Source organism: Gigantopelta aegis, chromosome 4 (genome assembly GCF_016097555.1).
Source record: "Gigantopelta aegis isolate Gae_Host chromosome 4, Gae_host_genome, whole genome shotgun sequence".
Taxonomy (NCBI): domain Eukaryota; kingdom Metazoa; phylum Mollusca; class Gastropoda; order Neomphalida; family Peltospiridae; genus Gigantopelta; species Gigantopelta aegis.
The window spans coordinates 101,687,915-101,715,529 of record NC_054702.1 but is presented as its reverse complement, the minus strand read 5'-3'; the positions used below and the strand labels follow the sequence as shown (position 1 = coordinate 101,715,529).

General features: G+C 36.6%; 2 protein-coding genes across 2 annotated transcripts in view; both read left to right on the top strand.

Moving 5' to 3' along the window:
• The first annotated feature begins 1,531 nt into the window (after positions 1-1,531).
• Positions 1,532-23,911, top strand: LOC121370114 (calmodulin-like). Its single transcript, XM_041495217.1, has 9 exons — positions 1,532-1,633; positions 2,224-2,251; positions 3,308-3,451; positions 4,583-4,825; positions 5,384-5,400; positions 18,786-18,816; positions 20,459-20,602; positions 22,121-22,366; positions 23,543-23,911. The coding sequence occupies exons 1-9, from the start codon at positions 1,631-1,633 to the stop codon at positions 23,569-23,571; spliced, it is 885 nt and encodes a 294-aa protein (XP_041351151.1). The 5' UTR covers positions 1,532-1,630; the 3' UTR covers positions 23,572-23,911.
• A 1,216-nt stretch (positions 23,912-25,127) lies between these two features.
• The window catches only part of LOC121371609 (calmodulin-like protein 12), a 47,382-nt gene continuing 44,894 nt past the window's right edge, over positions 25,128-27,615 (top strand). Inside the window, exon 1 of the mRNA XM_041497625.1 lies at positions 25,128-25,254. Within this exon, the coding sequence (XP_041353559.1) occupies positions 25,252-25,254 (3 nt within the window). The 5' untranslated portion in view covers positions 25,128-25,251. The remainder of the gene's footprint in view (positions 25,255-27,615) is intronic.

Here is a 27,615-nt window from a genome sequence, read left to right as displayed (position 1 = left end):
CCTAACACTTAAACTGAAAAAAACCCACTCAAAAACCCAAACAAACACACACCTCAAAACAACAAAAACTTGACTGTATTACAAAGATCCATAGAATAAGACATTGTATTTTAGAGTAAAATGATTGGTAAACTCTGTGTTGGTCAGATGCTGGCATTGGTTTTCACTCCACCAATGCTCAGTCCTTCGAGATGGTGCATGTGCATGTATGGCCAACTTTGTGCACAACATGAAATGCACATGCAGACGATCGCGTGACCACATTATCAGTTCCACATTCATACTGTATGTTGATTGTTCAGGGCACACAGAAAAGCATATGGCAATGTTAATAAAACAATAGTTGAAGAATGCCGAGACTATTGAATATTGACAAGGACAGCGTCATGGACAGGTTGCAAGCTGGAGAGTCCGAATCGGAAGTGGCAATGATATTTGGTTGCAATCAACAGACAATACACATCTCAGGACATATTTTAAGCGAACATGGTCAACAGCAGACCGCCTACGGTCAAAGGCACGGTTAATGTCGTCACGTTTGGATGATCAACAAATCTGCATAATCGTTTAGGCATTTCCACTTCACCATCGCGGAAATTATCAACGAGCCAGGTGACACCACAGATAATTCTGATTTGTCTGCAAGCTGCATGGTTTCTGCCAGATATCCTTATATCCAATCCTTTTTTGTAGACAAATATACGACTTCTGCTTTTCTTGTGGAGATGTTGCTGACATGTTGTGGAAGTTTGGGGGTTCACACACGTCACTGACCTTGTGAAATGTCCAAATAAAGTGATGGAAATTACTTTGGCGTTTTATTGTTTAAAGGCAAAGGAATACTATAAGAGAAAGCTGTTGTTTGTTGACTTCTTCATTGATCGCTGGATCACATTCAACAGGTGAGGTGCAGAACGTTCGAAACCCCTACTCAAGCTAAAAAAAGTTCACTATATTTTCTGGGGGAACATGACTCAACCCCCCCCCCCCCCACCCCTTTAAACTTCGCTCGCCACAGTATAAACGTCCCCCTGCTATAATTCCTGCACACGCGCATGTTTAGTCCAACGTACGTTTCTTTCTTGTTTCGGTATAATTATGTTATCTGTAATGGAGATAGCTATCGCAATTAACATATTTTATAAGTACATGTAATTACACCTCAAAGTTAATAACCTTAATAGAGGTTCCATATTGAATCATTGTAGAATTATTTTTAAATATCACCAAAACATTAAATTATTCAAAAAGAACATTTTAGTATTATGTATTGTTTATTTCCCCAGTTGTGTTACCTTTAATGTGTAGGACTACACTGTCACTGAATCGCACACTATTCTTATTTGATTAATTGATATACAAATCCTAACTGCAAAATATCAGTAGAAAACCCTTCCAAATATTCAATACATGTGGATTAATTATGTGAGGGTATACTTGATTGATGCGAACGTCATTATGTCGCCAATTAAAGGGAGGTCACTAAGAAACGCTCAGTGGGCGTTACACAATAACTGGTCCCGTCTTAGACTTTAAACCAGATTAGATTAAATGATATTTTGAAAATAGTGTGTCACCGATGAAACGATCGCACGGATCTTAGCTTCAACGTATCTCAGATTAATATACAATGGTAAGTATTAGAACATTACCTAAAGCACTAATATTACAACTACTGACCCAAGTTATTATAGGCAGTATAGAAAATATTTTCGGTTATTACGACTCTTTTAACTGTAAGATTAAACATTGCTTTAGGTGTTTGCTTAAATTATCAATTATAGCAAGTCCGGTATATTTCGGGTCCTTCTGGTATTTGTAGTAGCTCAAAATGATTTTTAAGCGAAAAAAAAAAAAAATGTACATACCTCGAAAACTCGGGTAAATGATTTTTGTTTATATAGGCACGCTTGTGTTTTATACTAATTATCATAAATTGGTGTATTAATCACAACAAAACGTTTGATATTTTAATAGTAATTGTTTAAATATTACTAAGGGTAATTCAAAAATGTATCTTATTGGGCTTATTTTAATTTTAAATTAATTTTTCTTTTTTGTTTTCTCTCTGTCTTTCCTCATGCTGGATTGGTTGCTTAATAATATGATTAATAACATCTGCTTTAATGACATGAACAGAACAGTTCTTAACAGTCCTTAGAATACTGATGATAAAACTTTTGTACATGATACAGAGTAAAGTGTGTACTATTTCAATTTCAGAGTCAGTTCACCGAGGAACAAATATCCGGTGAGTAAGCTACAGTCATATTTCCCGAGAATACATACATGTAGTAATAGGCTATTTATTTATCTTTGGAGTATTCTAAAACGTACACATGTACCCACGAAATATATAAATCTGAAGTAATGTATTTCTTTAACACCCCTAATTGATGTTATCAAAAGCAGACAGTCAACGAGAGAGAGAGAGAGAGAGAGAGAGAGAGAGAGAGAGAGAGAGAGAGAGAGAGAGAGAGAGAGAGAGAGAGAGGGAGAGAGAGAGAGAGAGAGAGAGAGAGAGAGGGGGGGGGGGGGGTCGGGGAGTAGGTGAGAGACAGAGGAGAGAGAGAGAGAGGAGAGAGAGAGAGAGAGAGAGTGAGAGAGAGAGAGAGAGAGGGAGGGAGGGGGAGAGACATACACACACATAGAGAGATCGAAAAAGCTGATACTAGCTGACTGGCTCACAGTTTTGTGTCAAACTTGCTAGATGGAACGCCTGGTTTTTTTTTTTTTTTGTTTTTTTTAACACCTGGTATAACAATTATCTTTTTATATTGAACATTTTATATACACTGTATACCACTTCTACACATAACATAGGGACGTTAGTTTTTATATGGATAAAAATATATCTTCTGAAAAGCAACACTTTTGTAGGTCCTCTGTGTGTTTTAGGTACCTTTGCCGGTGCAGTTAAATATAAATTGTCTATTTCGAGATATCTAGAGATAACAGGTTACTGTGACCCATTCACCACAAGATACTATGACGACAAGAGACAGAAATGTGTAGGTGCATCATTTCCTTGACATGCATAAATACATTTTTATTACAATTAAAAGTTATATATATATATATATATATATATATATATATATATATATATATATATATATATAAAGAAATAAGTAAATATTTAAATAACAACAAAAAGAAGCAAAAACAATTCAATATTCTGCAAAGAACTGTTAACATGTGCTATTATTTTGGAGCGGGAGTCAGTTCAAATGAAGCACGTGTTTTGCTAAGTCATTAAATTTTCGAATAGGTAGACGCTTCCTGAAATATATCTAAATACTTTCAGAGTTTAAAGAGGCCTTCAGCCTGTTTGACAAAGATGGCGACGGCAAAATCACGACTCGAGAGTTGGGAACCGTGATCAGATCGCTGGGCGGAACCGTCACCGACACAGAACTTCTTCAGATGGTGGCAGAAGTGGATTCCAACCGTTAGTGTGGAGAATACTTTGATTAATGTACTGGTGGGAAGAAATAAGGGAACACGTGGTACTTGAGACACAATTTAATTCACTACTAGAGTAGATATGTATAAAATACAAACATGTAATTTGGAACTGAATGTAATGCTAGTATCAGGCTGTCAACTGCAAGCAGACAGTTGGCCAACTCGACATTTGCGTTGTTCCCAATTTCCCCAACTTACGACGGGTGCGCTCAGATTAACAGCTAATGGGATATACGACGAGAATCAAGTCGTAAGAGCGCTCAGACTAGCAATTTGACAGTCGTAGAAGTCGTGACAGCAAAAGATTGGCCAACTTTCTGCTGGCATTTGATAGTCTTAGTTTGGCATTAGTAACAGTTAACTTTCTGATACTGTAGATAAGTGATCTGGTAGTAGTCAGTATTTGCTGTTACTATTTATATGTTCCCTTATTTCTTTCCATCAGTAGCATTGATATGCATTTATTTGAATAATCTATTAATTGATAAAAATCAAACAACGTATATGGACTATTCGACCAATAGCTGTATAAACGCAGATTCCACGAGCATAATCAGTATCTAACATTCAGGATTGTCTTAACGAGAGGATTTTAATTATGGATGGATGATATTATTCAAGTGAGGAGGTAGTTTTGGGGTTTGGAATTGTCTAAGGTATATGTTTTCGGGAGGTGTGCTTAAGAGGTGTTTGCTTGTATGTGTATGTGTGTGATTCTCTCTCTCTCTCTCTCTCTCTCTCTCTCTCTCTCTCTCTCTCTCTCTCTCTCTCTCTCTCTCTCTCTCTCTCTCTCTCTCTCTCTCTCTCTCTCTCTGTGTGTGTGTGTGTGTGTGTGTGTTTGTGTGTGTGCGCTCACGCGCGCGTGAGAGCGTATGTGGGAAGATTTTGATTGTTGAGCGAAACAGCTGAGGCCAGTAAATATAACAAACTATCTATATATGTACTTGCCAAGATATTTACACGTTTCAGTGTTTTGGCGTGTCCGTGTCTACAACTAAGCTAAACTATCTACATCCACTTAACAAAATGTTTTAATCGATGTTTGAATCATCATCATCACCATCATTGTTCAAAGACAATACATAGTAATTATATAATTGTGTTCTGTTTACAGAAAATGGAGTTATTGATTTCCCTGAATTCTTGACAATGATGGCAAAAACGAAAAAAAACCAGGACTCCGAGGAGGAACTTCTGGATGCATTCCAGGTGTTTGACAAAGATCAAAATGGTTACATCAGCGCCGCGGAACTACGTCACGTGATGACAAACCTGGGCGAGAAACTGACAGAAGAGGAAGTAGATGAAATGATTAGTGAGGCGGACAGAGATGGAGATGGACAAATTAACTATAGAGGTTTGTTACACAGCAGGCCATATCTAGAAGGGGATATTGGGGTGGAGAGGGGGGGAGGGGCAGGTGATTGTTAGAAACATATGGGAGAAAGTGCCCTTTTGTTTAGCTGTTCAGTGTTCTATATTACCGTATTCAGGTTATGGTTTGACTGCATCCTTCCCCCCCCCCCCCCAGTCCCTAGTTGTTTCAGGTATACACAGCATTGTCAAACATGTTGATAGGTACACACACAATTAATATAACGATTGATCAAAATATCGGAGGGAGGTATACACAGCATTGTCAGACATGTAGATAGGTACACACACAATTAATATAACGATTGATCAAAATATCGGAGGGAGGTATACACAGCATTGTCAAACATGTTGATAGGTACACACACAATTAATATAACGATTGATCAAAATATCGGAGGGAGGTATACACAGCATTGTCAAACATTTAGATAGGTACACACACAATTAATATAACGATTGCAAGAGACCAACATATTTAATAATGGACATGTCTTAATATTAATTTCTATTAACAACATCACTGCTTTTTACATTTCAGAATTTGTGAGAATGATGGTGAGCACGTAAAAATATGGACGGTGCACAGTTTAGTTATATTAACTTATGAGGACAACTCGTCGTGTTTTATACTCACATCGAACAAATTCCTCCAGGAGCCAGGTTAATGCCATTGTGGAAAGACCAAACGTTTACAGTTGTGTTATCATGCACATCTTTTCAGAAAATCATCGCTGCATTTAAACCATCCTTCGTTGTCTGTATTACCTTGATACACATTTAGTCAGTATATTGGTGTAGGAATCTATTATTCGTATGACAATGTACCGAATAAACGCGCAAGTTTTATATTTGCTAATTATAAAGGCTCTTCGTGTGTTCGGTAGTGACAGTAATTATAATTTCTATTAAAATGTCTATATACATTTCCACGCGTTTCAATATATTGTTATATAATTTGCAGCGGCGGATCCAATGGGGTTAGGGGTTTTAAACCCCTCTTTAGCTGCCAATTAAAAATAATTGAGTCTACCCTTACCCAGCGCCAACATATGGCCCTTCGTTGCTGGATGCACACCGTACAACATAACATTCTCAAGTGTGTTTGGTATTCTATCTTTGCCAGTTTTGTTAATGTTATAACAGCTGCAACAGTTTGACAACCAAACTTATTAAACTTACCCCACCTTCTCAAAATACCAGATCCGCCGCTGATTAGTACACTTTATGAAACAATACACTCTATAATTGTTGAGCTAAAATGCCAATTTTGATTTACGATTTTAATCCCAACTGCATACTACATAACAAAACATTGACCATACAAGATGATGTGCACTATATTTTTGCAATGAATGAATAGTTTGAAGGATTCACACGATGTATATATACACAAACAGAATGTAAACAAACATTACATCAGTCGTTCATACATAATTTCTGATATGCATTTATATTAGGGGCTAACATAAATGTGGTTAAGAAATCACCAAAAACGAGAATCTAGACGTAACCGTGACGTAAAAAGGCAACTTTAATAAAGAGACTGCACAATGCATGACACAAATTTAAAGAACAAAATGTATTTAATTATTAAAATTGTCAACTTGAAACAAAATTATACAAAGAACAAAAATATGTATTTACTAAGTTCGATAACAAAATTGTTTTAATCGAAAAGGTTCTTCAGAACGTGATTGTATTAAAGGGAAATAACTCCACTGAGCTTATAGATATTTACGCCTCCACAAGTTCAAAGCAACAAATAATTACTCCCAAGATAAAATGTTATGTTCTCTAGGAGTTTAAGCGCGTTTCAAATTAGTTTAGTTTTTAACGATATTGGTCGGAAACTTGAACGAATATCCAGTTTTGCTGTTACAATTAGGCCTAACGTCAGTATATTTGGAAAGTCGTATACAGTGTACACAATGGTCATTAATTTAAACATGCTGTCCCTCACCACTGGTAGGGTGGGAGGTTAAATACAACTCCTAGTAGAGACTAATACTGATAATATACAATTCTAGATGGGATGCGGTTAAGGGTATACTTTCAAGTTAATTATTTTAATTGTAGATGCTCAAAAGAACATTGAACCATGCATGTTAAACTGAATATTAAGGTAAACAAACATAGGGAACCGTGCACCCATTATACCCGCCCTTCCCCTGAATATTATGAAGACGTTCAATAAACAGTTAGTCTATTGGTGTAGCAGACTTTATCCTATAACTTACCCATATCTGTCATAAACCCATGTGGTAATTTAGAGTATTAACCCGGTTAATAATGGTATGCAAATTTGCAAGGTCTCTAGGTAATGTGTTGCTGTGGATGGGTCATTTGCTTACAAGCCAACAAGACCTGTGTACCTGAGCGTAACGTTTATCAAAGATTTATTCAAAATGCGTGACGTCAAACTAATTTGTGCTGATCGTAATGATGTCATATTACAGATGGCGACGACTATAGTACTAACCAAACATTATATTAAAATGTTATTTAGAAGTGTTATAGGATAAATAGAATTCGCTACTCGTGTTTTTTTTAATATGTATAATGTCAACCTTGTCTAGTTAATCGGTATTTGTCTCGGCAGAGCCTCGACAAATATCGATTAACGTAGACTCGGTTGATATTTTCCATATTAAAAAAAAATACTCGTGACGAATCCTCTATATGTTTTATATCGTCCACGTCAAAAATTGTATTATATGGGCGTATACGTACATGTGTACTGTAATTACGTCGTCCTATATTGAGCTCAAAGTACAATCGATATATTTTATTTCCTTTGCTCGTAAAACCGAAAGCATCCCTATGCACGTGGAATATCATATTTACTTTATATTTACGACACTCTTCCCCCCAAAACATCAAATCGACCACTATAATGTTTGCCACATTAAAGAAGAATATAAGACTCCATCATATGCGGTCATGTGAGATAGAAAAAGAATACCCAAGGAAGTGGGCATTCCCATGTGTTAAGCGCAACCACATAGAACTATCTTTCATAGCTTTGTTTCATGGGATGGATCTGTCCTATACACCCAAGAATAAGAGAAAGAATTTCATTACATTCATTCGTTAAACACTACATTTTCATGGCACTTCGATGTTTAAGGAAGTGCCCCTCCCCCCCCCCCCCCCCCCCCCCCCCCCCACCCGAATTGTTCCTTTGGATCCGCGCCTGCGACGTTACTTTCGGTCACATGATTAAATGTATTTTCTATGAAGTAGGCCATGTGACATGTAAGAGCGGGATCCCGTTTCCCGCCCTGGGTTATGCTAATCATGAAGAGACAATATTTGATGAACTACTTTCTGCGCAGACCCAGCACAATGCGGTTTATTCAAACACTACTTGACGTCCATGTAAATCACTAACAGGACTAGCCGGTTTTCAGAACGCTCGGCTAGACTGGAGGGTCGAAAACCGGTTAAACAGGACACCTCCGAGTCGACGTTCGCCTTAAGACCTGCTCGGCCACACAGGATATAAACTCCATGGTTAGCAAACCATGTAATCAGTCTCTTACAAGACCCTTCATAGTTTCTCCATGCCAAACTGTTTAGTTCTGTGTTACGAGTAAATCGATAGTAGCTCAATGTTGTATCCCGATTCTGGGCATTAAACAAAACAATTGCTTGCTTAAAAGAGTATCTTATGTGGCGGCAGAGTTCTCGTAATGCTGAGATGAGCATTGAAGATAACGTATTTTAAGTTTGGATATAAACATGAATACTAATACTAATACACAAGTGGGCCCAATTCCACGAAACGTCGTAAGCCTAATGTTGCTCGTACAAACGTAACTCTACGACTAAACCACAGGTCGTATTACTATTAACAGTGCAGGTAATGACGTAATTGTCTGCGTGAAATAGATGCCAACCACATGTAAACGTACGAGTGCTAGTCGCAGACGTAAACTTACGATGTTTTGTGAGATTGGCTCCAGTCGAGCAGTTCATCTAGCCAAGGCGTCACGCCGGACATTATGCTTGAACCTACACACGAAATAAATTGACCATGGCTAAAAAGAAATATCACCAGAATGACATAATGAAGACAATTTCATACGACAGCCACCTGTCCATATAGGACACTTCAAATACGTTTCCAACCCCTCGTGTGTCTTCTAAAACATCCCTTTGGCTGGTCCTTTCAATGGTCGTTTTAAACAGGTTTAAGTTAACATATATAAATGTTCTGTAGATATTAGTTTTATACAACTTAAACTTTAAAAGCAATATTTTAGGTGGTTAACACAGAGAGAGAAAACCGTGTTTAACAATCTAAGCTATTTTCGTTTCATACTTGATTATTGTAGTATGCATAAGGACAATTTAAAGAAAATAACAAATATATCTGCCGTACTGATTTTAAGCTTAAAACTAAATTAAGTTTTAAAAAACCCCCACACATTTCCTTTCTTCTTCCATATTTTAATTTTGTGCGTTAGATACTAGATTTAAATAAAATAAAACTCTTCACAGAACAGGGCATGTTAAAGTGTAAATAATTTATTGTCGCCCATCTTATTCACAATCCAGTTTTTGCGTAGTTTGACAATGACATAATTATTACTTTATAAATAAACTGCACGCGGTATATCTTAAGACTGTGAGCAAGCGACTCGAGTTGTACGCATGCGTAAGTATTTACCTCCCAGGTATTGGCGTTCGGAATTCAAAACATTGACACGAGTGCTCCAGTTATAGATAAGTAGAATAGGTAACGTTTGTCGCATTGCGCATTCACTTGACCAATCAAATACATTCGGGAAATTTTCCATTTTCAAAACAGTCACACGGTAAATATAACACGGCCCGCCTCTGTATTGTAGTGTTTAAGTCACCGCCCTTACAGCTGATGGGCAATGGGTTCGCATCGCAGTACAGGCTCCCACTAAGAGTGAGGTTTAAGGTCTCAATGGGAAGATGCAAGGCCACAGCACCGACTTCTGTCTGTTAAACAACTAACAAATCCCTTACTGTCCAGATAGCTGATCTGTATGTCCAGGACAGCGTGCTTGGACAATAAATGGATAGTAGAACTTACGTTGAAAATGTTAACCGACCTAGAATGTGACTATACCTCATTATATGGGTATGGGCTTATGACGTTGACTAACGGTACATGATACCACATGGTGTTTGTCTACTGGTATATTATACTATTCTGACTGTAAGACGAGTGGGAAAAAGATTAATCTATGGGGTGGAAGTGAAATTCTTTTCTTATGTCAACTAATTACCCTCTGCTCTGAACAGACAGCCGACATATGCCCGTGACAGGGAACGTCAATATAGACACGAACATAACTTTAACTTGAACAACTTTAGTTTATTTCTGTCTGCCCAGTTAATTGACATAATCAAAGCGTTGTATAAAATTGTCAGTTGTATTGTCATATTCAAAGTAATTTAATGTTGCTTGTCTTGCAACTTTTATTTCTCTTTTCCTTGTTCTCTATTTGGTTCTTTCCTTCTGCTCTCTCTGCTTCACTCCCCCCCCCTCTCTCTCTCTCTCTCTCTCTCTCTCTCTCTCTCTCTCTCTCTCTCTCTCTCTCTCTCTCGCTCTCGCTCTCAGACACACTTATTCACAAACAGGTACGCAAACATTCGCGCGTACAGTCACTGACACAAACACACATATCTAGATACGTTTGCACGCTCGAGCTCACTGCACCAGATAGCCGAGTACTCTGACTGTATAACTGTCCAAATGTCCGTCTAGCTCTCTTACAGTCAGAGTACTCGGGCTATGCACCAGAGAGATGTTCTTTTAATAAGGTGTATTTCAGTTTCAAACATTTTGATTACAAAATTCATGCACATGCATACGTCACTGAATGGCCATTTACAACAAATCCTCGATACCGTGTGCTTATTGTTTCCCGAAAACACATTGAAAAATCTTTCTGAGTTGGAATTTATTAATCAATGCCCCACAGTTCATTTAAACAGGATATGCTAGTATCATAGATCATAAAAAAACAAAAAAAACAACAATCAAAATTCTAATTTTATCAATCTATTTTTAACCAGACTAAACTTAGCTTTGTGGATCAGATAAAAAGTGAAACACTCCACTAGGAAGTGTTATGTGGCATTGCATGACGTTACACGCTAAACCGGTAATCATATTTGAATATTTAAATATGTCTTCCTTGTTGACCTACTAACTTAATTGTGCCACTTTATGTAAAGCCTGGTTGTTGGATAATAAATAAGATATTAAACTCGCTACCATTTCATATCAAGTTATTTCCCTCGTGAAATACTTTGTATTGGCCATTCGCTACAGCTCGTAACAAATGGTAGCCTAATGATTTCAGTGGAGATATAAATAATATACGAAATATAAGCTCGAATAGTATCATATAGATAGTACATCTAGTCTACTTAATGAATGACTAAATTTACAGATAAAGTAAAGTTTCAGTTTGCTTTGTTTACCAACACTACTAGAGCACATTGATTATTAATAATCGGCTATTGGATGTTAAACATTTGGTACTTTTGACGTATAGTCTTACAGAGGAAACCCGCTACACTTTTCTATTAGCAGCAAGGGATCTTTTATATGCACCATCCCAAAGAGAGGTTATCACATACCATGTGATATACCAGTTGTGGTTCACTGGCTGGAACGAGAAATAGACAAAAATTTATAAGCGCAATGACGGGAATCGATCCGAGACCGACCGCGCATCAGGCGTGCGCTTTACCACTGTGCTACGTCCCGCCCCTAAATGTACAGAGAAGTTATTAACATCCTTAGGACGAGTGTAGGTATTTTAGTATAGGTTTCACAATAGTATACACGACAACCCACATGGCGTTAGTTAAATGTACAGAGAAGTTATTAACATCCTTAGGACGAGTGTAGGTATTTTAGTATAGGTTTCACAATAGTATACACGACAACCCACATGACGTTAGTTAAATGTACAGAGAAGTTATTAACATCCTTAGGACGAGTGTAGGTATTTTAGTATAGGTTTCACAATAGTATACACGACAACCCACATGACGTTAGTTAAATGTACAGAGAAGTTATTAACATCCTTAGGACGAGTGTAGGTATTTTAGTATAGGTTTCACAATAGTATACACGACAACCCACATGACGTTAGTTAAATGTACAGAGAAGTTATTAACATCCTTAGGACGAGTGTAGGTATTTTAGTATAGGTTTCACAATAGTATACACGACAACCCACATGACGTTAGTTAAATGTACAGAGAAGTTATTAACATCCTTAGGACGAGTGTAGGTATTTTAGTATAGGTTTCACAATAGTATACACGACAACCCACATGACGTTAGTTAAATGTACAGAGAAGTTATTAACATCCTTAGGACGAGTGTAGGTATTTTAGTATAGGTTTCACAATAGTATACACGACAACCCACATGACGTTAGTTAAATGTACAGAGAAGTTATTAACATCCTTAGGACGAGTGTAGGTATTTTAGTATAGGTTTCACAATAGTATACACGACAACCCACATGACGTTAGTTAAATGTACAGAGAAGTTATTAACATCCTTAGGACGAGTGTAGGTATTTTAGTATAGGTTTCACAATAGTATACACGACAACCCACATGACGTTAGTTAAATGTACAGAGAAGTTATTAACATCCTTAGGACGAGTGTAGGTATTTTAGTATAGGTTTCACAATAGTATACACGACAACCCACATGACGTTAGTTAAATGTACAGAGAAGTTATTAACATCCTTAGGACGAGTGTAGGTATTTTAGTATAGGTTTCACAATAGTATACACGACAACCCACATGACGTTAGTTAAATGTACAGAGAAGTTATTAACATCCTTAGGACGAGTGTAGGTATTTTAGTATAGGTTTCACAATAGTATACACGACAACCCACATGACGTTAGTTAAATGTACAGAGAAGTTATTAACATCCTTAGGACGAGTGTAGGTATTTTAGTATAGGTTTCACAATAGTATACACGACAACCCACATGACGTTAGTTAAATGTACAGAGAAGTTATTAACATCCTTAGGACGAGTGTAGGTATTTTAGTATAGGTTTCACAATAGTATACACGACAACCCACATGACGTTAGTTAAATGTACAGAGAAGTTATTAACATCCTTAGGACGAGTGTAGGTATTTTAGTATAGGTTTCACAATAGTATACACGACAACCCACATGACGTTAGTTAAATGTACAGAGAAGTTATTAACATCCTTAGGACGAGTGTAGGTATTTTAGTATAGGTTTCACAATAGTATACACGACAACCCACATGACGTTAGTTAAATGTACAGAGAAGTTATTAACATCCTTAGGACGAGTGTAGGTATTTTAGTATAGGTTTCACAATAGTATACACGACAACCCACATGGCGTTAGTTAAATGTACAGAGAAGTTATTAACATCCTTAGGACGAGTGTAGGTATTTTAGTATAGGTTTCACAATAGTATACACGACAACCCACATGACGTTAGTTAAATGTACAGAGAAGTTATTAACATCCTTAGGACGAGTGTAGGTATTTTAGTATAGGTTTCACAATAGTATACACGACAACCCACATGACGTTAGTTAAATGTACAGAGAAGTTATTAACATCCTTAGGACGAGTGTAGGTATTTTAGTATAGGTTTCACAATAGTATACACGACAACCCACATGACGTTAGTTAAATGTACAGAGAAGTTATTAACATCCTTAGGACGAGTGTAGGTATTTTAGTATAGGTTTCACAATAGTATACACGACAACCCACATGACGTTAGTTAAATGTACAGAGAAGTTATTAACATCCTTAGGACGAGTGTAGGTATTTTAGTATAGGTTTCACAATAGTATACACGACAACCCACATGACGTTAGTTAAATGTACAGAGAAGTTATTAACATCCTTAGGACGAGTGTAGGTATTTTAGTATAGGTTTCACAATAGTATACACGACAACCCACATGACGTTAGTTAAATGTACAGAGAAGTTATTAACATCCTTAGGACGAGTGTAGGTATTTTAGTATAGGTTTCACAATAGTATACACGACAACCCACATGACGTTAGTTAAATGTACAGAGAAGTTATTAACATCCTTAGGACGAGTGTAGGTATTTTAGTATAGGTTTCACAATAGTATACACGACAACCCACATGACGTTAGTTAAATGTACAGAGAAGTTATTAACATCCTTAGGACGAGTGTAGGTATTTTAGTATAGGTTTCACAATAGTATACACGACAACCCACATGACGTTAGTTAAATGTACAGAGAAGTTATTAACATCCTTAGGACGAGTGTAGGTATTTTAGTATAGGTTTCACAATAGTATACACGACAACCCACATGACGTTAGTTAAATGTACAGAGAAGTTATTAACATCCTTAGGACGAGTGTAGGTATTTTAGTATAGGTTTCACAATAGTATACACGACAACCCACATGACGTTAGTTAAATGTACAGAGAAGTTATTAACATCCTTAGGACGAGTGTAGGTATTTTAGTATAGGTTTCACAATAGTATACACGACAACCCACATGACGTTAGTTAAATGTACAGAGAAGTTATTAACATCCTTAGGACGAGTGTAGGTATTTTAGTATAGGTTTCACAATAGTATACACGACAACCCACATGACGTTAGTTAAATGTACAGAGAAGTTATTAACATCCTTAGGACGAGTGTAGGTATTTTAGTATAGGTTTCACAATAGTATACACGACAACCCACATGACGTTAGTTAAATGTACAGAGAAGTTATTAACATCCTTAGGACGAGTGTAGGTATTTTAGTATAGGTTTCACAATAGTATACACGACAACCCACATGACGTTAGTTAAATGTACAGAGAAGTTATTAACATCCTTAGGACGAGTGTAGGTATTTTAGTATAGGTTTCACAATAGTATACACGACAACCCACATGACGTTAGTTAAATGTACAGAGAAGTTATTAACATCCTTAGGACGAGTGTAGGTATTTTAGTATAGGTTTCACAATAGTATACACGACAACCCACATGACGTTAGTTAAATGTACAGAGAAGTTATTAACATCCTTAGGACGAGTGTAGGTATTTTAGTATAGGTTTCACAATAGTATACACGACAACCCACATGACGTTAGTTAAATGTACAGAGAAGTTATTAACATCCTTAGGACGAGTGTAGGTATTTTAGTATAGGTTTCACAATAGTATACACGACAACCCACATGACGTTAGTTAAATGTACAGAGAAGTTATTAACATCCTTAGGACGAGTGTAGGTATTTTAGTATAGGTTTCACAATAGTATACACGACAACCCACATGACGTTAGTTAAATGTACAGAGAAGTTATTAACATCCTTAGGACGAGTGTAGGTATTTTAGTATAGGTTTCACAATAGTATACACGACAACCCACATGACGTTAGTTAAATGTACAGAGAAGTTATTAACATCCTTAGGACGAGTGTAGGTATTTTAGTATAGGTTTCACAATAGTATACACGACAACCCACATGACGTTAGTTAAATGTACAGAGAAGTTATTAACATCCTTAGGACGAGTGTAGGTATTTTAGTATAGGTTTCACAATAGTATACACGACAACCCACATGACGTTAGTTAAATGTACAGAGAAGTTATTAACATCCTTAGGACGAGTGTAGGTATTTTAGTATAGGTTTCACAATAGTATACACGACAACCCACATGACGTTAGTTAAATGTACAGAGAAGTTATTAACATCCTTAGGACGAGTGTAGGTATTTTAGTATAGGTTTCACAATAGTATACACGACAACCCACATGACGTTAGTTAAATGTACAGAGAAGTTATTAACATCCTTAGGACGAGTGTAGGTATTTTAGTATAGGTTTCACAATAGTATACACGACAACCCACATGACGTTAGTTAAATGTACAGAGAAGTTATTAACATCCTTAGGACGAGTGTAGGTATTTTAGTATAGGTTTCACAATAGTATACACGACAACCCACATGACGTTAGTTAAATGTACAGAGAAGTTATTAACATCCTTAGGACGAGTGTAGGTATTTTAGTATAGGTTTCACAATAGTATACACGACAACCCACATGACGTTAGTTAAATGTACAGAGAAGTTATTAACATCCTTAGGACGAGTGTAGGTATTTTAGTATAGGTTTCACAATAGTATACACGACAACCCACATGACGTTAGTTAAATGTACAGAGAAGTTATTAACATCCTTAGGACGAGTGTAGGTATTTTAGTATAGGTTTCACAATAGTATACACGACAACCCACATGACGTTAGTTAAATGTACAGAGAAGTTATTAACATCCTTAGGACGAGTGTAGGTATTTTAGTATAGGTTTCACAATAGTATACACGACAACCCACATGACGTTAGTTAAATGTACAGAGAAGTTATTAACATCCTTAGGACGAGTGTAGGTATTTTAGTATAGGTTTCACAATAGTATACACGACAACCCACATGACGTTAGTTAAATGTACAGAGAAGTTATTAACATCCTTAGGACGAGTGTAGGTATTTTAGTATAGGTTTCACAATAGTATACACGACAACCCACATGACGTTAGTTAAATGTACAGAGAAGTTATTAACATCCTTAGGACGAGTGTAGGTATTTTAGTATAGGTTTCACAATAGTATACACGACAACCCACATGACGTTAGTTAAATGTACAGAGAAGTTATTAACATCCTTAGGACGAGTGTAGGTATTTTAGTATAGGTTTCACAATAGTATACACGACAACCCACATGACGTTAGTTAAATGTACAGAGAAGTTATTAACATCCTTAGGACGAGTGTAGGTATTTTAGTATAGGTTTCACAATAGTATACACGACAACCCACATGACGTTAGTTAAATGTACAGAGAAGTTATTAACATCCTTAGGACGAGTGTAGGTATTTTAGTATAGGTTTCACAATAGTATACACGACAACCCACATGACGTTAGTTAAATGTACAGAGAAGTTATTAACATCCTTAGGACGAGTGTAGGTATTTTAGTATAGGTTTCACAATAGTATACACGACAACCCACATGACGTTAGTTAAATGTACAGAGAAGTTATTAACATCCTTAGGACGAGTGTAGGTATTTTAGTATAGGTTTCACAATAGTATACACGACAACCCACATGACGTTAGTTAAATGTACAGAGAAGTTATTAACATCCTTAGGACGAGTGTAGGTATTTTAGTATAGGTTTCACAATAGTATACACGACAACCCACATGACGTTAGTTAAATGTACAGAGAAGTTATTAACATCCTTAGGACGAGTGTAGGTATTTTAGTATAGGTTTCACAATAGTATACACGACAACCCACATGACGTTAGTTAAATGTACAGAGAAGTTATTAACATCCTTAGGACGAGTGTAGGTATTTTAGTATAGGTTTCACAATAGTATACACGACAACCCACATGACGTTAGTTAAATGTACAGAGAAGTTATTAACATCCTTAGGACGAGTGTAGGTATTTTAGTATAGGTTTCACAATAGTATACACGACAACCCACATGACGTTAGTTAAATGTACAGAGAAGTTATTAACATCCTTAGGACGAGTGTAGGTATTTTAGTATAGGTTTCACAATAGTATACACGACAACCCACATGACGTTAGTTAAATGTACAGAGAAGTTATTAACATCCTTAGGACGAGTGTAGGTATTTTAGTATAGGTTTCACAATAGTATACACGACAACCCACATGACGTTTGTTAAATGGACGTCACTTTCCAGATGCGTGGGACATTTGACATTTAAATCACGATTTTAACTCAGTCGAGTTTGAAATACGAACGAAGATAAACAAAATAGTGACCATTTGAGGCTGTTCTAACACCACACATACACCATTTATTTACTGTGAACACGCGATCTGCATGAAACAACAGTCGGCAAATACCCGCTTTAACCAGGTGATCAGCCATGTTAAATACCAGTATGTAGTACACAGACGGTCGTCAGAAGAACAGTTATGTGAAAAATCACTGAGAACACTTTTTTGTCCCATGGCAAACGTTGGAAGATACTATTTTATTTGGATCTAAAGAAGAACACAGTTCTCATAAAATGGTACGTTAAAAGTTCAATTACACATACATGTGGTAATACATTTTTGTTTTATTTTCTAATGATTTTATCAAACATTCGTGAAAGAAAAAAGCCTGGAATGTTCCAACATACTATAACATCATTTTTGTTCGTGGACGTCTGATATTCGTGTAAAACGTCGACTAGTGCAGTCAACGAATGTAAGAAAACATCTAAAATATAAAGCATCAATGCATATTATAATACAAATTTTTGATCCACGAATTTAAGTACCCAACGAAATGTGTTTCTTACGAAACTGTAAGCCCACGAAAACAAAAGATTTCACAGTATTATATAAAAAAAATATTTGATTGACTTTTCTGTGATGTTGGCGCACATTTCAAATCCCAATGGTCTAGTGAATTAAAACTATAGAGGCCAATATCTACTGATTTGCATTGTGCGATTTGATGCAATCAAACAACTAAAATTATTCTCTAAAGTTAGAAGAAAATTGTAATCAATCATCAAGTTTAAATTGTACTGTTCTTTAAAAAAAAAAAAAATCAGGATTGCTGTTATTTCGTCTTCACCGCTTTATAATTAGGTAATATATTTTTGTTTCTTCAAAAACTATGAACCCACAAAATCTGTAGAATGGAATGCAAAGTGCATTTATTTAAGCCAATATCGATTTAATGCCTTTTATTGAAGAAATGCAACATACTTTTCAGTTCAATAAATTATCTTTAATTCTTATTTTAAAAAATTAAATATGCATGAATATTATATTTTTAATCAGTATAACAAATTTCACAACTGTGAAATGTTGATTTTTCTCCTGCAGGTAGACCAACTGACTGAAGATCAAATAAATGGTAAGTGCCATGTTCTAATATATATTAGTCAAACTTCACAATAGGCTAGGGGTTTGGGGTGTTACTCAAGGGTAGCACGCTCATCTGAGGTACGATGGGTCGTATGGTCGATCGATCTCATTGGACCTGTTCCCCTTAAACATTGAAGTGACCCCGTGTTAACAATTTATTTAACAACTAGTTTAGTTTGGAAATCTCTCTCTCTCTCTCTCTCTCTCTCTCTCTCTCTCTCTCTCTCTCTCTCTCTCTCTCTCTCTCTCTCTCTCTCTCTCTCTCTCTCTCTCATCTCTTACTAACTGGTCACTATGTCTACATACACGCACACTCTCTTGTTTTTCAGGGAGCTGGTCTGTGCGCTTTTACCATTGGTTCCCTCCGTAAAATATTTTTGGGTCCGCCCTTGCTCCATGTTCAAGTTTCTGGGTTACCCTCAAGACATTGTCTTTCAAGAGCTACGTACTATATAGAGACTAGACAAAATGGTCTGGTGCTTATAAAACGTTTAAGGTCTTGACCCGAGACTCTAATAGAGTCTGACCGGCCTCGGTGGCGTCGTGGCAGGCCATCGGTCTACAGGCTGATAGGAACTGGGTTCGGATCCCAGTCGAGGCATGAGAGTTTTAATCCAGATACCGACTCCAAACCCTGAGTGAATGCTCCGCAAGGCTCAATGGGTAGGTGTAAACCACTTGCACCGACCAGTGATCCATAACTGGTTCAACAAAGGCCATGGTTTGTGCTATCCTGCCTATGGGAAGCGCAAATAAAAGATCCCTTGCTGCTAATCGGAAGAGTAGGCCATGTAGTGGCGACAGCGGGTTTCCTCTCAAAATCTGTGTGGTCCTTAACCATATGTCTGACGCCATATAACCGTAAATAAAATGTGTTGAGTGCGTCGTTAAATAAAACATTTTTTTCTTTCTTTCTTTCTAATAGAGTCTGAGACGTGAATGTCATGGCAACGACATATGCATGTATGCATGTGACGTCATTAGCGATTGAGTCTGGACTCTAAAAGTTTTATAAGCACATTCAGAGTCAGCTGGGGTAGCGCACGCCTGTCATGGGAAATTGTTTGGGTGGGTGGAAGAGGGGGCACTTGTGGTGCTATTGAATGTTTAATGTCCAGTAGGATTAAGTCCCAAATATAAAAGATTATGCAGTTTTTGAGGTGACTTGGCGCATACTTTGGAACAGTTTATCTAGACAACCAAGAACACAAATATGGTAAGCAAGAAACTGTAAGCTCCAACCAAAATTATAGTTAAAGTTTGTATTATTTAACGACACCACTAGAGCACAATGATTTATTAATCATCAGCTACTGAATGTCAAACATATGTTAATTCCGACATATAGCTTTAGAGAGGAAACCCACTACATGTTTCCATTAGTAGCAAGGGGTATTTTATATGCACCATCCCACAGACAGGATATCACATACCACAACCTTTGATATACCAATCGTGGTGCACGAGAAATAGCCTAATGGGCCCACCGACGGGGATCGATCCTAGACTGAGAGCGCAGCAGGCTAGCGTTTTACCACTGAGCTCAACCATAAATACAATACAGTCTTTTAGATGAATACGTGCCTTTAACATAGCTAATTACGTAAACTACTGTTTTGTTTTTCACCAAGACATCAAGGAAGCATTCAGTTTGTTTGACAAGGACGGAAGCGGCGCCATCAGCACCACTGAGCTGGGCACCGTAATGAGGTCACTGGGTCAGACGCCGACACAGGCGGAACTACGCGACATGATCAACGAGGTGGACGTCGACGGTGTGTACTGAATGTTGTTGTTGTTGTCACACATAACGCCGAGTTGCGTGTTCAGGAGGCCGAGCGCTCGCGAACAATTTGACTGGTACAATCGTCTTCTATCATATCATATCTCAGGTTAGCCGCAAAAAACAGTCTAGCGACCGCAATCGCTTACGCTCCTGAACTGCCTCTGGCTGAGATAACGGAATATATTGCATATTATTCTTCAGGTTGCATTCTGCCAAATAAAATCCGATATACGACAAAGTTAACACGTGTATCTTCAAAGTACTATATCTATAAAAGCAAGCAAATTATGAACCATAATCGTGTTTACCATAATGTCTCACCAAAAGAATTAACTTGGTTTCTTTTCGATATAATATGTTTTGTACAAAAGTGTAATAATATGTTATAATTAGGTGTCCCATGAATGTTTCAAGCACATTAAGACATTAACACAGTGATAGTGCATGAAATAAAATTGCATGCAGGGTTTATTGCCCAGAAAAAAGCACCTTATTTGACAACCACTCAAATTAGATTTTATCACCAACGGTAGGACTGGCTGCATTAACTGTTCTATTAAATGTTTGGATCACTACGAACTTTGACCCAGGCAGATGCTATTTGGTATAAAACTACTTTCAAAACTAAAGTTATTTTTAAGGCTCAACTTGAAAATATTTTACACTGTATATAACTTACAAAATACGATACACGTATTTCTTAAGACAACGCTGATAAGAACAAGTCCTCTAAGAAGTGTTTAAGTTTAAACTATTAAAACTTAAATGAAAACGAAGTAGATTATGGGAAACCACATACTAGTATGACCTTAAAATGTTACATGTAATGTTGACTGTATTCTTTTCAATATTGTATTTGTAAGTGAGAACTGTTTTCACTTGTAAAAACAGCCTTTAGACTAAACGTTTTATTTAAACGAATGCAGTAAATTATATTAATAATGTATTAGTCTACTTAAGAGAAGCACCTATTGAAGCCTCTTCTTTCTTTGATGAAGATATTGTTTTACTAAGATGAATATTTTCGAGCGTAAATGTGTTACCATTTCCATAATTCTGTACTCTGTAATAACAAAAGTATAAAATCGCAATCACATCTGAAGAAGTATGTCGCTAACTGTACAAGAAAGAGTTAAGTAAATATATTAACAAATGTAATGAAATAAATATTTTGGTGTAGAATGAATCTCTATTAGATGCAATGTTTTGCTTTACCCTGTTCAGTTTTATTAATATTCCATTTTTACTTGCAATTCTTTCAGCTCTGTTCTGTTCCATGCTGCTTTGGTCTGTTCCGTTTGGTTCTGATCTTTTCCAGTCTACTCTGTTCTGTTCTGTTCTGTCCCATTCTGCTCTGATCGGTTCTGCTCTGCTCTGCTCTGTTCTGTTCTGTTCTTCTGTTCTGTTTCGTTTTGCTCTGCCCTATTCTGTCCTGTTTCTTCTTTCAACGTGCTCTGCCGCCCCGTACATCCCATCACTTTACAATGTAAAAAATGTTGTCTCGCAGGTAATGGTAGTATCGAGTTTAACGAGTTCCTCACGATGGTGTCGCGGAAGATGGCGGACTGCATGGACACGGAGGAGGAGATGCGTAAAGCCTTCAAGGTGTTCGACAAGGACGGAAGCGGATCCATCAGCGCCGCAGAGCTCCGCTTCGTCATGAGCAACCTGGGCGAGAAACTTACCGACGAGGAGGTCGAGGAGATGGTCAGAGAGGCCGACAACGACGGCAACGGCGAGATCGACTACGAAGGTGAGTGTATGGGACATACACGATTTGTTTATAGAACTAGGGTTGTCACGATACACCGACCTCACGTTACGATACGTACCACGATACCTGATTCGCAGTGTTTTCACTGTAAAACAATAGGTTGAAGCTTAGGTGAAGTGATTTTAAAATAAGTTATAAAACCGATAAAATAAAAACACCGATGAAACATATTTTTTTAATGTAGAAATACCACATAATAGACATATTGACATGTCAATAAGTGCATACCAGTACAATTTAGTGCAAGTAAATCAATACAGAATTAATATAGGAATCGATACATGGTCAAAATAGGAATCGATACACAAGCAAGGGCATCGTGTATTGTATCGTCAGCAGTAGTATCGTGATGCATCGATGGATCGGTGTATCGTGACATTCCCAATACATAGTATTCTACAAAAGTAGCTTTTATAAGAGAGTTTTATATCTGGGCTGTATCTAAGACGGGGTGGGATGGGGGGTAAAAACAAATCGGGGCACAGCAGTATATAAGCGACGTAAAGGGACACTGATCTCGGTGGTGTAGTCGGTAAGCCATCGGTCTTGGGGATAGTGGAGCTGGGTTCTCATCCAGGTACCGGCTCTCAGTCAGAGCGAGTTTTAATGGCTTACTGGGGAGATGTAAGGCATCGATTTCTCTCTAACTGATAACTTACCCACTGTCCTGGACAGCTAGCGCAAATAGCTAACGTGTGTTCTTGAACAGTAATCGGATATAGGCTCGAAATAAATTGAACTAAAATGAAATTAAAAGGATAAATCTTGATTAAAAGGATTTTTGGGAGGTATTTTGTGGCAGGTAACTATCCCTGCCCATACGTGGTACGGTCATGTTTGAACAAGTACCGCTAATGCCGCTACTACTACAGACAGGGGACGTCTGAAGTGTCTTTTTTTTAAATATGATTGTCGTGTTTAGATTTTAGATACTCGAACGTATGATTGCCAGTGTTATAACATATCCTGGTATATCAAAAGAAATAACAACAAGAAAAGCAATGAAAATATCAGGGGTAACCAAATATAGAAAGAAAACAAAAGAGAAAGAACAAAAGAAAGAAAGAAAGAAATAAAGAAAGAAATTGAAGATTCAGTAGTAGTTGGTAATCAACAACCTAACCATGTTCTTAATCTGAAATATTTTTCTTTCAGAATTTGTTGCGATGATGACTAGAAAGTGATCTCCAGTTTAAACCAGTGGATTATATCAGAGATAAAAAGACAAGTTACCAGATGCCAGTCACTTAGACATTTTCTGAAGAAAAGACGTAACCTGCTGACTACACATTAAATCACAATCGTATTCAAAGTTGTCTGAGGAATATTTGAACAAAATTGTGATGTAATTACATTTACCTGTCATCTTCTTACCAGATACAACATACAAATCGACTTCACCGTGGCATGAATTACTGGCATAAATAACTCAGGACAGTTGTGTAATATATATATGCATTCGTGCAGGTGAAAGCATTTTACAGTTAAATGTCTTTGGAATGTACGCGTCCATACAGATGTTAAATAAATGCATACAAAACATTGATAATCTTAAATATGTATTTGGTTGTTACGTGTGCTTTATGACAAGTTACGGACACTTGGTTTACCACTGTGATCTGTTCTAAGTTATAAATCACATACATGTTAATGTATTTACCAAAATGGATACTTGGAGTGTAACTCTATATGCATAATGTCATTATAACATTTAACAATTGAAAAACAAATATGTGTTGCTTCGATACGTAGTACTACAGGAAATGAAGTCACGTGTCGTAATTAACACTTTCCGAAGTCTCCACATTAAGTTTACGGATTAATATTGTATATGGTTTTGATACACTGAACTGTTGGTACAGATGTATAGCTATAGTACGTTACAATGAGATAAGCACACCAAAACTTAATAGATAATAATGTTTCAAAGCTACAATAAACTGTCAATAAATATCAGGTCCTAATACATAAGACAATAACCTATTTTATTTCACCACATACGTATGATGATCGTATGACGGGGATCAATCCCAGACCGAGCACTTTACCACTGGGCTACGTCCCGTCCCAGGAACGACTTTATAAGTTTCTAATTATTAAATATCATTCTCTCACACCAAGCGCATGCATACATGACAACTTTTAACATATGTCACAGCATGTTCATTTCATCTTCACTTTAACATTACTCCAATATGATTTGTAACAAAACCACATGTACTCTACTACCATTGACCATGAGAAATGGCGTTTCCTATTTCACTTTACAATACTGCTGCTTTAATGAGATCAGCCGTGGGGCAAAACCTTCCCCAAGTTTATTGCTTTGGAGTGCGTAAAAGCTTTCAGTAAGACAAAATTGCATACATGATACTTATTCGATTAAGTTTAATAGAATACCCGCCGTTATCAATGGCAGAAAGTTTAAGAGAACATACCATTGTGGTTCATACTTGAGACGCCAGATATTTCTATATAGTTAACGGCGTATTGACGCTTTCTCTGTATGTATGTCTTTGGTGACAATGTCCTTTGAAGCGTGAATTTCACAAAAGAAATACAAGTTTGGATATGCTTGATTCCGCCAATCCACCGGACATATATATATTGATACGCGTGTCTCTCGGGGTGACAGTGAACACTAATGACTGTATGTCAGCTGTAGAAACGTGAACGCGGTACGTCACAAAAGACTTTGATTTCACTCTCGCAGGTGGAATGGTTACAGTATCCCAGTTGTAACCAACGTCAATATTCAATTCGATCACCCAATGACTTACCTGTGCAGCGGTGCCATTGTATAGAAAACAGTAAACAGAGGGATAGATAGCTATACTTCATTTCTGTTTTCGTCTTCATTTACAATGGTAAGTAAATGTAACATTGAATTAGATTTTGTATCCAAGTAGTTAAAAGTAATGCAAATGTTATGTAACGATAATATATGTCGATCGGTTGACTAATTTGTTAATCATGCTTAAAAATACATACTATAGTGCTGTTATATCCACAAAGCATTAACAACGATAATAATTATACTGCCATGATAAAAGCTTATAAAACTGGAGATAAGACACGCGTTCACATTTCAGTTAGCTAATTGTCTTGAGAGATGTATACTAATATATATATATATATATATATATATATATATATATATATATATATATATATATATATATATATATATATATGTCTATTCGTGTAGTACCGACAAACATTAATAATGGTGACTACAAGGCCAAGACAATGTTTATACAATTGTGGTGTTAAGACACAAGCTCAAATTAAGACAAGTATTGGAAATCGGTTGGAATTTTATCATCGATCATCCGTGTTAACCGGCTTGCACCAATTGTTTAACTTTCGATTACATAATCAGTTAAAATTATTTGAATATAAAAGAATTTGGATTATAAGGACCATGCACCTATTAACGTGTTCGTCTGGACAGGCCCTACACATTGCTATATTAGCATCAATTCCATCATTTAAACTGTATGAACTATCACAGTAGACATTTTTTGCGATAATAGATTATGGATTTTTATAATCGATGATTACATTGATGGAGCTCAAAGGATAAATTATCGATGATATTCGATCATTGGAACATCCATAGATAGGACTATAAACTAAGTGATCATTGGAACATCCATAGATAGGACTATAAACTAAGTGGCCATTGGAACATCCATAGATAGGACTATAAACTAAGTGATCATTGGAACATCCATAGATAGGACTATAAACTAAGTGATCATTGGAACATCCATAGATAGGACTATAAACTAAGTGGCCATTGGAACATCCATAGATAGGACTATAAACTAAGTGGTCATTGGAACATCCATAGATAGGACTATAAACTAAGTGGCCATTGGAACATCCATAGATAGGACTATAAACTAAGTGACCATTGGAACATCCATAGATAGGACTATAAACTAAGTGGCCATTGGAACATCCATAGATAGGACTATAAACTAAGTGGCCATTGGAACATCCATAGATAGGACTATAAACTAAGTGATCATTGGAACATCCATAGATAGGACTATAAACTAAGTGGCCATTGGAACATCCATAGATAGGACTATAAACTAAGTGGCCATTGGAACATCCATAGATAGGACTATAACTAACTGATCATTGGAACATCCATAGATAGGACTATAAACTAAGTGGCCATTGGAACATCCATAGATAGGACTATAAACTAAGTGGTCATTGGAACATCCATAGATAGGACTATAAACTAAGTGGCCATTGGAACATCCATAGATAAGACTATAAACTAAGTGGCCATTGGAACATCCATAGATAGGACTATAAACTAAGTGGCCATTGGAACATCCATAGATAGGACTATAAACTAAGTGGCCATTGGAACATCCATAGATAGGACTATAAACTAAGTGGCCATTGGAACATCCATAGATAGGACTATAAACTAAGTGGCCATTGGAACATCCATAGATAGGACTATAAACTAAGTGGCCATTGGAACATCCATAGATAAGACTATAAACTAAGTGGCCATTGGAACATCCATAGATAAGACTATAAACTAAGTGGCCATTGAACCTAAATACATTTTAGTGATGTTAAATGCCAAATACCATGCTCACAGTATGAACACTGCATTAGCCAGTCCAGAAACAAACAGGATCGAAACAGAAATGTATTCATGCCACGTCTTCATTCGTAATCATCTAAGGAATACACTTACACTTATACTACACTTAAACTTACAAATCATTTATTATAAATATCACAATAACTAGTAGAAGAAGCAAGTCATATGCATAACAAAAGGAGATAGTTGTTACAAATGATAAAAAAGGAGACAATATATTAAAAACAAATAATATTCTAACTGAAGAATATGTAGAAATATAATAATTATCTGATAATAACTATAAATGTAACTAAATGTTTTCAGACGCTTACAAGTATCAACATGTATTGAAGTGACTGTCTTGAGTGTGCTGTTATTGTAATATGTTTCCGACCGACAGAACCGTTTTAACGACTTAGGTTACATATAAAATGCATTTTCTTGTTTAGAATATCAGTGTCTGTGTATAGAAAGTGTTTCTGATAACCTGAATGAGTCTAGAAGCTGAGACTAGATTTTACTTCTTAATAATTTCGCACATAAAAAAAACAAATGTACATTAGGAAGTAAAATGAAGTTTGAGCTACTACAAGCATGTGTGCGACCA

Coding starts and splice junctions, on each gene's coding strand:
- LOC121370114 (XM_041495217.1), top strand. Junction 3,452..4,582: donor GGCAGAAGTGGATTCCAACC/GTTAGTGTGGAG, acceptor TTCTGTTTACAG/AAAATGGAGTTATTGATTTC. Junction 22,367..23,542: donor CGGCGAGATCGACTACGAAG/GTGAGTGTATGG, acceptor TTTTTCTTTCAG/AATTTGTTGCGATGATGACT.